Source organism: Oryx dammah, unplaced genomic scaffold, assembly GCF_014754425.2.
Source record: "Oryx dammah isolate SB20612 unplaced genomic scaffold, SCBI_Odam_1.1 HiC_scaffold_17, whole genome shotgun sequence".
Classification (NCBI taxonomy): domain Eukaryota; kingdom Metazoa; phylum Chordata; class Mammalia; order Artiodactyla; family Bovidae; genus Oryx; species Oryx dammah.
Window position 1 is genome coordinate 46,973,463 of NW_024070201.1, and position 11,379 is coordinate 46,984,841.

An 11,379-nucleotide genomic window follows, 5' to 3' on the forward strand; every position below is an offset into this window, starting at 1 on the left:
TCTTCAAGGGCTGAGCTGAAAATAAATGGAAGTTCTGGTTATTAATTCTTCAGCTTCACAAACACACCATCATAAACAGATAATGACCATCATCAGCTTTGATATCCTCTACTTCACTGTTATCACTTATAATACCAAACTATCTGATTAAAACTTTCTTTGAATATAGCAGATTTTCTCTACATTTATATTTCTTAGTCTTCTTTCCTGACTTCTCTTTATTTCAGTTCAGTTCATTTCAGTTGCTCAGTCGTGTCTGACTCTTTGCGACCCCATGAATTGTAGCACACCAGGCCTCGCTGTCCATCACCAACTCCTGGAGTTCACTCAGACTCACGTCCATCGAGTCCGTGATGCCATCCAGCCATCTCATCCTCTGTCATCCCCTTTTCCTCCTGCCACCAATTCCTCCCAGCATCAGAGTCTTTTCCAATGAGTGTAATGCTGAAATATAGCTGCTTTTATCCTTGGAAATTTTCTGACCTTACTCTATTATTCCTTCTCATACATCATCATTCCCATAATTATTTACCATACTTAAGCTGATGAATGTCAAATACAAAACTATAATTCTCTTCTTCTTTTATATGTCCAGCAGTAGGCTGAGCATCTGCATCTAGGTGTTTCACTGTTATTTCAAAAGCATGCTGAAAATTTTAATTATAGTCACCTCCCCCAACAGGGTTTTCATCTACTCATTTTCATTGACTCATTAGTAGAAATGAGAAATGTGGGTAATAGAAATGTGGACTTCAGAAATAAGTTGAAGAAGAGATACATGTTTGAGAGGTATTAGCATATAGGCAGGGTAAAGAAATCTAAAATATTAGTGTAGGGAGACGTTTCCAGTATTGACTGTACAAATCTGATATTTAGAGTTGGAGAAGGAAAGACTGCACTGAAAGAGACTGTGGGGAAAATGCTAGTCAGAATAAAATCAGAAGAATGTGATCTTGTATCAGTTTTAAGAGGGATTAATTATATATGATGTTGCCAAGGGGTCAGGGTTATAAGGACTGAGAACTGACTAAAGGATTGAGCAATGTGGAAGTTACAGCTGACCTTGAGAAGAACAGTTTCAGAGTGGTGATGGTGGGTTAGTCACTAAGTCGTGTCTGACTCTTGTGACCCCATAGACTGGAGCCCACCAGGCTTCTCTGTCCATGGGATTTTTCCATGCAAGAATACTTGGGAATAAAATCATCCCTGCCTACTCCAGAAGGACTATGACCTTGTCAATATAGCTACTTCCCTCTGCTGTGAGCATGTCTGCTTCTGATCCTGAACAATCACAGTTCTCAATTATTTTCCACAGGACCACTTGAGTGGACAGCTGCACAGTATCAATAAAGCAGTTCTTAGGGAGGAAAAGTACATTCATATCTTCACAAGATAAAGAGGAAAAAATAGGAAGAGAGAGAAAATAGGTGTACAAGAGCAATATAGAAGGATTCCAGAAAGCGACAAAAGAATATTTGAGTTTTATAAGTTCAAAGTGGAACCAGTCAGTGCTTTTAAGTGTGTTTTTAATCACTACATTATCTAATTCCAAAGTGAGCAGTCCTAATAGGATGTGTTAATAATATTCCATCATTGCCCAGTCCTTTCTTCCTTTGGCATCTTTCCAAATTTATCTTTTATCTCCCACAGTTAACATGTTGCCCTTGTTGCTTTTTTTTTTTTTAACAATTCCCCATATGTGTTTTTTGTTCTGTTTCTAATCTTTATACTGCTTTACATTTTACTTTCCTAACAGAAAGCACCTTGTTTTTTTGACCAGTGAATATTTGCTGATCCTTTAAGACAGTGCGGATATCATTTCTCTGACAAATGTCTCTTCACTTTCACATGTAGGCTTTAGGCAAATCCCTCTCTGTATGCACATAGTTCCTTTGCTATAGCACCATTAAAGTTGTAAATGCATAGATATACATCTTATACATTATATATATATTTATTAGTTTATAAGAGCTTTTCAGGTGATTCAGTGGTGAAGAATCTGCCTGTCAATGCAGACGCAGGTTCAATTCCTGGAATGGGAATATCCCCTGGAGAAGGAAATGGCAACCCACTCCAGTAATCTAACCTGGGAAAACCCATGGACGGAGGAACCTGGCAGGCTACAGTATATGGGATTGCAAAGAGTCGGACACGAATGAAGCAACTTAGTGTAGCATAGCATAGAATACAGTCCCTATATATGTGTGTCTTTTTATAACCTGATTTTTATCCACTTAAAAAAAAATTTCAACCAGACCACTGGGGCCCACTGCAGTGTCTAACACAAGGGGACACCACTTTGTTTTTATGTGAAAAACTAAGCCAGTGCTTACCTCTTGTCCTGATTAGCTGTGTCTAGAGTTTGGGGTTGGGTCTGGTTTTCACAGACTTTAGAATAAGTCTGAAGATCTGAGGGAAATGAAAATTTTATACACAGACCATGATGGGGCTGGGATTATTCTTCCTGGAAAGGAAGTTCCAATGAGTTTCCCCTAGAAATGAAAAATTGTTCTCTATGTTATGACACCCACAGAGTCCATTTGTCATTACATAGTCATGGCTCACAGTAGTCCGTTTTAAATATTCACAACAAAAGAGATATAGGAGAGATCTAAAGAGGAAATTCATGAAAACAGTGATATTCACTATGAAGTGAGCAATTAGATCTCTACCTCATCCGTATGTTCTAAATATTCATGTTTCAACTCCATATATTCTATTTTAAAAAATAAATTAGCAGTGGAGACTGCTGCTCCTTATGTGTAGGAGAAGATGCAGATGGAGCCATGCCTAAGCACAAGGGCATAGAACAGACATCTCACCTTTGAATGAGGAAGAACCTTCCCACAGTTGTCAAACTTCTGTCAACATACCTCTTATGACTGGGGTAGCAGAGGACTATGAAAGAGGGAGGGTGGATCCCAAGTCCTGGGGAAGTCACAGGGGGTGTCTCTACCAATTCACAAAGGCTGAGGCAGAACTATCTCTGTTTTAACTGATCTAGGACATAAAATGCACTTAACATGTGTGTTGTTAAATAAACGACAATTTGATGGATAAGAGGAAAAGGGAAGGCTATATGTACCAGCCAGCTCACCAGTGACTAAAGGGCTTGTGACATCCTGGAGGCATTTGGAGGCTGATTCCAGACAGGAGCCAGGAAGGAACTGACCTGGCCATGGAGACCATGGTCAGGAGGAGAGAGGCAGCCCTCTCTGCAATCCAAGTAATATGAGAGTGCAGATCACCCCCACTTCTCTAGGGGGAGCAAATCCTGATCCCCTCTCTGGTTCTGGGTCTGTCCAAACACACTGAATATCAGAAGGGAAAGAGCTTCTGTGAGAGCCTGGATTCCAAGACTTCATTTTGCATTTGAAAAATTAAGCAAGGTCCAAGATAGAGAATATACTTGTCTAAAGTCTTTTAAGTGTTAAGAGAGGAGCCAGAGCTCAGACTACCTCTTTTCAGGATCATTGCTTTCTTGGAAATCTCTACATTCCCTTCTCCTTGTAGTTTCTCCCTTTCTTCTCCCATGACCCCCTAATACCCATCCCTGAGACCCTGGCACAGGACAGCAGTGGAGACTCACCAGCAGCTGCTAACTTTTAAAAAGAGAAGAGAGGTCATCAGTACTGAAAAAGGATGAGGGTAGGCAGGATGGCACCAGTGTCACTGAGGGGCATCAGGCTGGGTCTGTCATGGAAAAATTTATCCTCCTCACCTTCTGTGCATGCGAAACACCAGGGCTCCACCTGGGAGAAGCTGAAGACAAAGAGTCCCCAGGGCTGGAGGCCCATGGGCAGGAGCTGTCATGACTCTCCTCTCCCTTGCCTTCATTCTTCGCTTCTTCCATGGGCTCACCTGAGGCTGGAGAGCCCTAAATTTATAGGATTCAGTCTCTAGGCTTTAGCTCCAGACATCTGCTGCAGAAAACCCTCTTTAGGTTATAAAACTGAATGTGTTCTCTGGAAAATTTGAGTAATGCAAAGATGGAGAAACGCACAACAATAAGTTATATAGAAAATGTTTTTCTATGGGTATATTTTAAAGCTTTTATCCAGCAGGTGTTTTTAAATATATATTTTTAATTTTTTCACTTAATATTTGTGTTGAAAATGGTTTTCTAAGTATTTAAATATTATTTTTAAAAGCAACAATAATTTATCAAATGAAAATGCTAAAATCTATGTAATATTCTTCCTAGATATCTGGAATGCTTATAGTTTTTTATTATTATGAATAATAATACAACTAACTTGTAATATTAATATATCTGTTATTTCAACAATATTTATTGAGTCTTAAGGTAGATATTGAAGTCAACTCTGTGACAAAACAGGATAACAAATATTTGTCCATAAAGAGTTTGCATCCTAAAACCTTTATTTTCCGTTTACAATTACTTGATTAAAATAGAATTCCAAGTGTGGTATTTCTGAGACACAATGTATGAATATTTTTAAGTCTTTTGATGTATTTTGCTCTCTACAGAAAACAAATCAGATTATGCTTTCACATCAGTGTATGAAAATGCCTCTTTCATGACATACTGGTCAGCACAGATCTTGATTATTAACTATTTTTTCAATATTTGATTATTAACAAGATGTTAATATGTTAATTTGCATTTTAAATTCCAATAAGGTAAACCTTTTCAAATATGTTATATGTTATTATCTATATGGATTTCCTTGGAGAAGGAAATGGCAACCCACTCCAGTGTTCTTGCCTGGAGAATCCCAGGGATAGGAAAGCCTGGTGGGCTGCCGTCTATGGGGTTGCACAGAGTCGGACACGACTGAAGCGACTTAGCAGCAGCAGCAGCAACATATGGATTTCCTAATTTTGAAAATAAGGAAATTTAGATGTTAGTGGCCTATTTGCTAGTAAGTGGCAGAAATGGTACTCCAACTCTAATCTCAATCTGAATCTTTTTTCTTTATACTTCATTGTACCCGTCGGATTTATACAGTAAATTTCCACTCAATATGGTAAAGAGCATTCTGAATCTCAGTGTTGCTATTCAAAAGTGTGCTCTACCCTGTGAATTCCAAATAAAGTTGAGTGGAACCTGTCTCTGGGCTCTGAGATTCAAACATTCCTTCTGACCCTCACCACCGGACACGCAAGATAGCACACAAACACAAATGCTTTCATATCCAGTTTTAGAATTTTTTTTTAATTTCACTTTGAACGTTTTTTTTTTTTTCAGAAGAAAATGCTTCAGTTGTAAAATAAAGAGGATGATATAATGATCACTTGACTAAATATTAATGTTTTAACATTTTGCCTATTTGCCTCAGATTTTTTTCCAGACAGAATTGACACCATTCATGTAACATTTTTCACGTCAGTTCACTTCCCGTTTTCCCCAAGAGGAGCTTTCCAGAGTTCCTATTTATCATTTTCAACATGGTTTTTAATACTTTAACGCACATATACACACACAAACACATCAGAGACATGGCATTGCATACTTAAAATACTCTATAAAAGTTATAACGTAAATATGTATTTGCATTATGATTTATTCATGTGTATCATTTTGCTAAATAAAGTTCATTGGTTTTAATAGTGTATATTAGTATATATTAATTTATTAGTCTATTAACTTTCACCTGTTTTTTCTTTTATTGATGGACAGTTAGGTTATTTTCATTGTTTAAAAATGGAGCAGCAGTAACATTCTGGTACATATTTCCTTGCACAAGAGGTGAGAACATTTAGATAAAAGTCAGTAGCTGTATCATAAAGCAGGTACATCTTTCACCTGTAATAGATATTCCCAAAATAGATCTGCATAGATTACACTAATGTACACTGACCACAAATTATGAATCATTACTTCACAACTGCATCAATATTTGGTATTATCAGACTCTTACCATTTTTGCTATTTTTATTGGTAAAATATGGTATCTCTTTGTTATTTATTTTGTTTTCAAATTTTATAGTGAAGATAAAAGGGTTTTCATATCTCTGCTGGCACATTATTTTCCTCATTTCAGCATGTTCAATCTCATTTGGATTTTCTCTTTTTTTTTTAATTTTTACTAACTTAACAGACACTGTAGGAGTTCTGGATATTAAATCACACTTACTCACAGATATATATTATAAATGCCATCTCCTAGTCTGTGGCTATCATTGTCTCTGTTTTTTTGGTATCTTCTGTCTTATAGTAGTATAACTACCTATTTATCTGTCTATTTATCTATCTACTTATTTGTCTGTGTGTCTCTTCATTCTTCTGTATTTCTTTTAAACATTTTCAGGTTTTCTTTTCAACATTCATGTCTTTAATTGAATGTGTGTTTTTTTTTTTTTTTGTACTCAACAATAATGATAAAATTTTATTTTCCATTAAAAAATAAAAGTGAAAGTCACTCAGCTGTGTTTGACTCTTTGTGACTCCATGGACTATACAGTCCATGGCATTCTCCAGGCCAGAATACTAGAGTGGGTAGCCTTTCCCTTCTCCAGAGGATCTTCCCAACCCAGGGATCAAACCCAAGTCTTCCACATTGTAGGCGGATTTTTTACCAGCTGAGCCACAAGGGAAGGGCTTTATTTTCCATATGGATAACCAATTAGGTTAGCACTATTTCTTGAATAAGCCAATCTTTTTCAACTATTTCAATATTACTTCTTTTAAATATTATTATGAGTCTGTGCCTTTTTATTATTTTCTTTTTTCATATTTTATTTTATTATTATTATTTTTTACTTTACAATATTGTATTTGTTTTGCCATACATCAACATGAATCCGCCACGGGTGTACACATGTTCCCAATCCTGAACCCTCCTCCCACCTCCCTCCCCATACCATCTCTCTGGATCATCCCAGTGCACCAGCCCCAAGCATCCTGATTCCTGTATCGAACCTAGACTGGAGATTCATTTCTTATTCTGTTTATGTATTTAATTCCACACAAGCACTACACTACAACATGCTATAGCTTTGCAAAAACTGTCTGAGTCTGTTAGAGGTTGCTCTCATTCACAGTTTATTTTTAAATTGTTGTAGTTATCTTTGGCTATTTTCACTGTCTTATGAATTTCAGGATTACCTATCAAGTTCTACAGGATGATCAGTTAGAATTTCTCTTAGAAGTAGATTGATTTGCAGGTTAATTTTGAATAAATTGACACATTAAATAAAATAATTAATCTTCTTAATCATTAAGAAAATATTTCTGTCTACTTACTTATGCCTGTATATTTTGTTTCAATGACACAGTCACAGAAAACTTGTTCATCTTTTGTTAAATTTATTCTTAAATATCTTATATTTTTGTCTATTTTTCAACTTTTTAGTTTTGTTGTTTATTCACTCAGTTATGTCCAGCTCTTTGTGACACCATGGACTATAGCCCACCAGGCTCCTCTGTCCGTGGGATTTCCCAGGCAAGAATGCTGGAGTGGGTTGCCATTTCCTTCTCCAGGGGATCTTCCAGAATGAGGGATCAAACCTGGGTGTCCTGCATTGCAGGCAGATTCTTTACCTGAGCTACAAAGGAAGACTTTTAGTTTATTATTAGAAAAACTATTATCAGATACCATATCTGGAAAAAGTGTTGTCTTCCATCAAGATTCAAGAAATATGGAAGCCAAAAGATGCCTAGATCCTAGACAACCAGAAACTAAAATAACCAAGACCATAATATGAATTGGGAACATTGGGGAGTCCAGTAGGTTACAGTGGTGTCTGATGTGTCTAACCCTACCAGGGTTATTTGTTTATTTTATGGCACTCAGGTCACTCTTTGTTGTCTGAGCAAGAACATGAGTTGGGACAGGGCTATGATGGCTCCAGGCCTGAACAAAGAGGTTACTTTCACCCCTGTTCTCTACATCTTCATGTGAAATCGTGAAATTGCTCAGTCGTGTCCGACTCTTTGCGATCCCATGGACTGTAGCCCACCAGGCTCCTTCTTCCATGGAATTTTCTAGGCAAGAGTACTAGAGTGGGTTGCCATTTCCTTACACATATTCTAAATATATAGACTAGTTTCTATTTTAAATCACCACCAAAACTATTTGCTACCAGCATGTCTCCTCTTATTTTGATCAGACATACAGAAAAACAAACAAACAAACAAACACAAAATTTGAATCAGAATCAAATATCAACCATTTGTATACCACTTTAAGAAATTCTCTCAGAGTGTATCAGCTAAGGAAAGAGAGAGGGGGAGGCTACAACATAGAGGCAAGGAAAGTTGCCTTGTGTAGAGGCAGGGATATGGCTGTTCAGAGCCTGAGAACATCTAAATTCTTAAGTTCATGGTAAGAAAGAGAGAATTGCTGAGTTGATTAAACTGAGTCAACAAGTTTTCTGTTGGATGCTAGATCAGGCAGGAGGAGTAGTAAATCACATTTTTACAAGGTGTTTTATGCTCCAAACCTGTGAAGAGCAACTCTTGGGAGGACTAACTGTTCATTGTAATTTTGATCTGTGGCAGAGGGGGCTTCAAGGACCATGAGCCCAAACAGAGCACAACTAGGAAAATAATGGGGAACCGCTTGTATGGATGCCGTGAAAGAGTTTCCTTGGGATTTCTGGATGTGAAGATGGAAAATTTCCTTGGAAAATAAGACATTCTCTTTCTTAGCTTTGAATCTCTCTCTGAGTGTGTTAGTCACTCAGTTGTGTCTGACTCATTGCGACCCCACGGACCCCCCATCAGGCTCCTCTGTCCGCGGAATTCTCCAGCCGAGAATACTGGAGTGGGTAGCCTTTCCCTTCTCCAGGGGATCTTCCCAACCCAGGGATCGAACCTGAGTCTTCCACACTGCAGGAAGATTCTTTACCACCTGAGCCACCAGGGAAGCCCTGAATCTCACTTTATGCATATATTAATATATTGAATGCATTTAAATAATTATTCCTTGAGTATCTATTATGAGACATTTGTTGCATATATGGAGATTTACTGATAAACAAGGCATGAATAATCCTTCTAAAGAGCTTAATTTAGGAATCTAGTGTGAAGGACCAAGAAAGAAACTGAACTAAGACACAGAACAGTCCATTACTATGAAACAAATGTTACAACTGGAAATGCAGGATTCTGAAGGAGAAGATAGATGGAAAATCTGCTCTAGTTTTAGAGAGAACCTGTCATGAAAGTGTCCATGAGAAAGCAACCTCAGCGCTGACTCCAACATGAATTTTGTTTAGTCACAGTAGGGGCGATCTTTTCTGCCAATTTTAGCTTCACAACCTGTTGAGCAGTGGAATTATGACTTAGACTTGTCTGTGATAATTTCCTTCATTGGAGCTTTATTGCATTTCAGGTCATTAAACAAGATCTCACAACTAGAATGCCCAGAAGCAAACACTGTCTTCAGTTACTGTCAGCAAATCCATAGGAAAGATAAAATCAGAGATGAGAAGACTCAGGGGTGGGATCCAGGGTGTCTATTAGATGAACAAAGCCAGAGGGAGCACATCATGAGAACCATTTAGAGGAGTTCAACCTGAATGAGCCATTAGGAAAGAGTGCAGGAGTTCTGATTCTTCCAGTATTATTCCAGAGGGCGAAGGATATGCTTATCCAGAATAGGAACTGAAGGGTAATATGTTGCCCAGGGAGAGAAGAAGGAAACAGTCCCAAGGAACCATGGAAGGAGGTATGTTACTCAAGTGTATTCAAACAACTGACATGTATCTGTGCTTTGCTAGTTTCTGTTCTGGTTGCTTTTTAATTTATTGCTCCTTTTAAGTTTTTATTCAGTTTCCTTTAGTTTTAGTTTTTGCACAAGGCTCAAGAAGGTCTTCCTCGGGGCATTTTTTGATGTTGCCAAAACATCTAGGTCTTATATATACATAGAAGACCATTATAATTTAAGCAAGAGAAAGTCAGCATTGCTAACTCACAATTTAAGAGAGAAATTCATCCATACTTTATTTAGGGAAGTGAGTAAAAATCTTGGGAAACATAATTGGTACTAAATGATGTAAATCTTTGGTCTGATTTGGGACCTTCTTCAAGGCACCCAGTGGAATTTTTAGGCTCATGACTCAGCATTGGCCTTTCTAAGACCCAGGAGCTTGCTGATGACATGGCGGATCTCCTTGGTTTTAATACTGTATATGATTGGATTAAGCATGGGAGGCACGAAGAGGTAGACATTGGCCATAAAAAGGTGGACAGCAGGTGGGGCATGTTTCCCAAAGCGATGTATTAGGGAGAGTCCCACCATGGGCACAAAGAAGACCAGCACAGCACAGAGGTGTGAGGTGCACGTTTGGAAGGATCGGAGCCGCTCCTCTTTGGAGGCCAGTCTTGCCACTGTGTGCAGGATGACCCCGTAGGACAGTGCAATGAGCACCAGGTCCAGCACCACAGTGAACATCACCAGTATCAGCCCGTACAGGTTGTTGAAGGTGGTGTCTGTGCAGGCCAAGTGTATCACCTCCTGGTGCAGGCAGAAAGAGTGGGAGAGGACTCTAGACCCACAGTAAGGGAAGGTTTTCAGGAGAAAAACAATGGGTACAGTGGCTATAGGTCCCCGCAGGATGACAACCAGGCCTGCCCTGACTACTCGCTGGCCAGTGATAATGACTGAGTACCTCAGGGGATAACAGATGGCCACAAACCGATCAAAGGACATGACAAGGAGCACTGAGGACTCCATGAAGGAAAAGGAGTGGATGCATAACATCTGGATTTGGCAGGCTCCAAAGTAGATGCCGTGGGACTTGAACCAAAAGATGCCCATAGTAGTGGGCAAGGTGGACACTGACAGGCCAAGGTCAGTGAAGGCCAGAAAGGAGAGTAGATAGTACATGGGTGTGTGCAAGCAAGGGTTGGTCTTAATAATTATCAGGATGAAGCAGTTGCCCGAGATGGCCACGAGGTACATCAGGAAAAAGAAGATGAAGATCCAGTGCTCGACGGTTTCCAATCCGGGAAAGCCAGTGAGGTAGAGCATGGGGCTGAACTGCGTGAGGTTGAACAGGAGCATGATGTGAGGATGGAGGGGATATTGGGCTGGCATTCTTCAGGGGCTGAACTGAGAATAGATGGAAGTTCTGGTTATTAATTCTTCAGTTTCATAAACATGCACACCATTATAAGCAGAATCATCACCATCGTCAGCTTTGGCATCTTCTACTTCACTACTGTGTCCATCATCCAACTACCTGATTGAAACTTCCTTTGAAAGTACCACACCTTCATCAGTTTTCCTCTGTATTTTTATTTCTACTCAATCTTCTTGGCTGGCCTCTTTTCATTGACGAGCCCTTAAATATGATCATCCTCAATCTCAACAATTTTTTGTCCCTGCTGTATCTTTTCTTCCTCAAACAACATCATCCTCAGGACTTTACTTAAGATCTTTATGTTCACAAATATCAAATATCTAT

General features: G+C 38.8%; 1 protein-coding gene across 1 annotated transcript; it reads right to left on the reverse strand.

The window, feature by feature from the left end:
- Positions 1 to 10,022: 10,022 nt before the first annotated feature.
- LOC120876621 (olfactory receptor 51M1-like) lies at positions 10,023 to 11,009 on the reverse strand. Its single transcript, XM_040258595.1, has one exon. The coding sequence runs from the start codon at positions 11,007 to 11,009 to the stop codon at positions 10,023 to 10,025; it is 987 nt and encodes a 328-aa protein (XP_040114529.1).
- Between the last annotated feature and the right edge of the window lie 370 nt (positions 11,010 to 11,379).

Bases quoted from the DNA above. Each gene is read 5' to 3' on its own strand.
- LOC120876621 (XM_040258595.1), bottom strand. From the start codon at position 11,009: ATGCCAGCCCAATATCCCCTCCATCCTCACATCATGCTCCTGTTCAAC.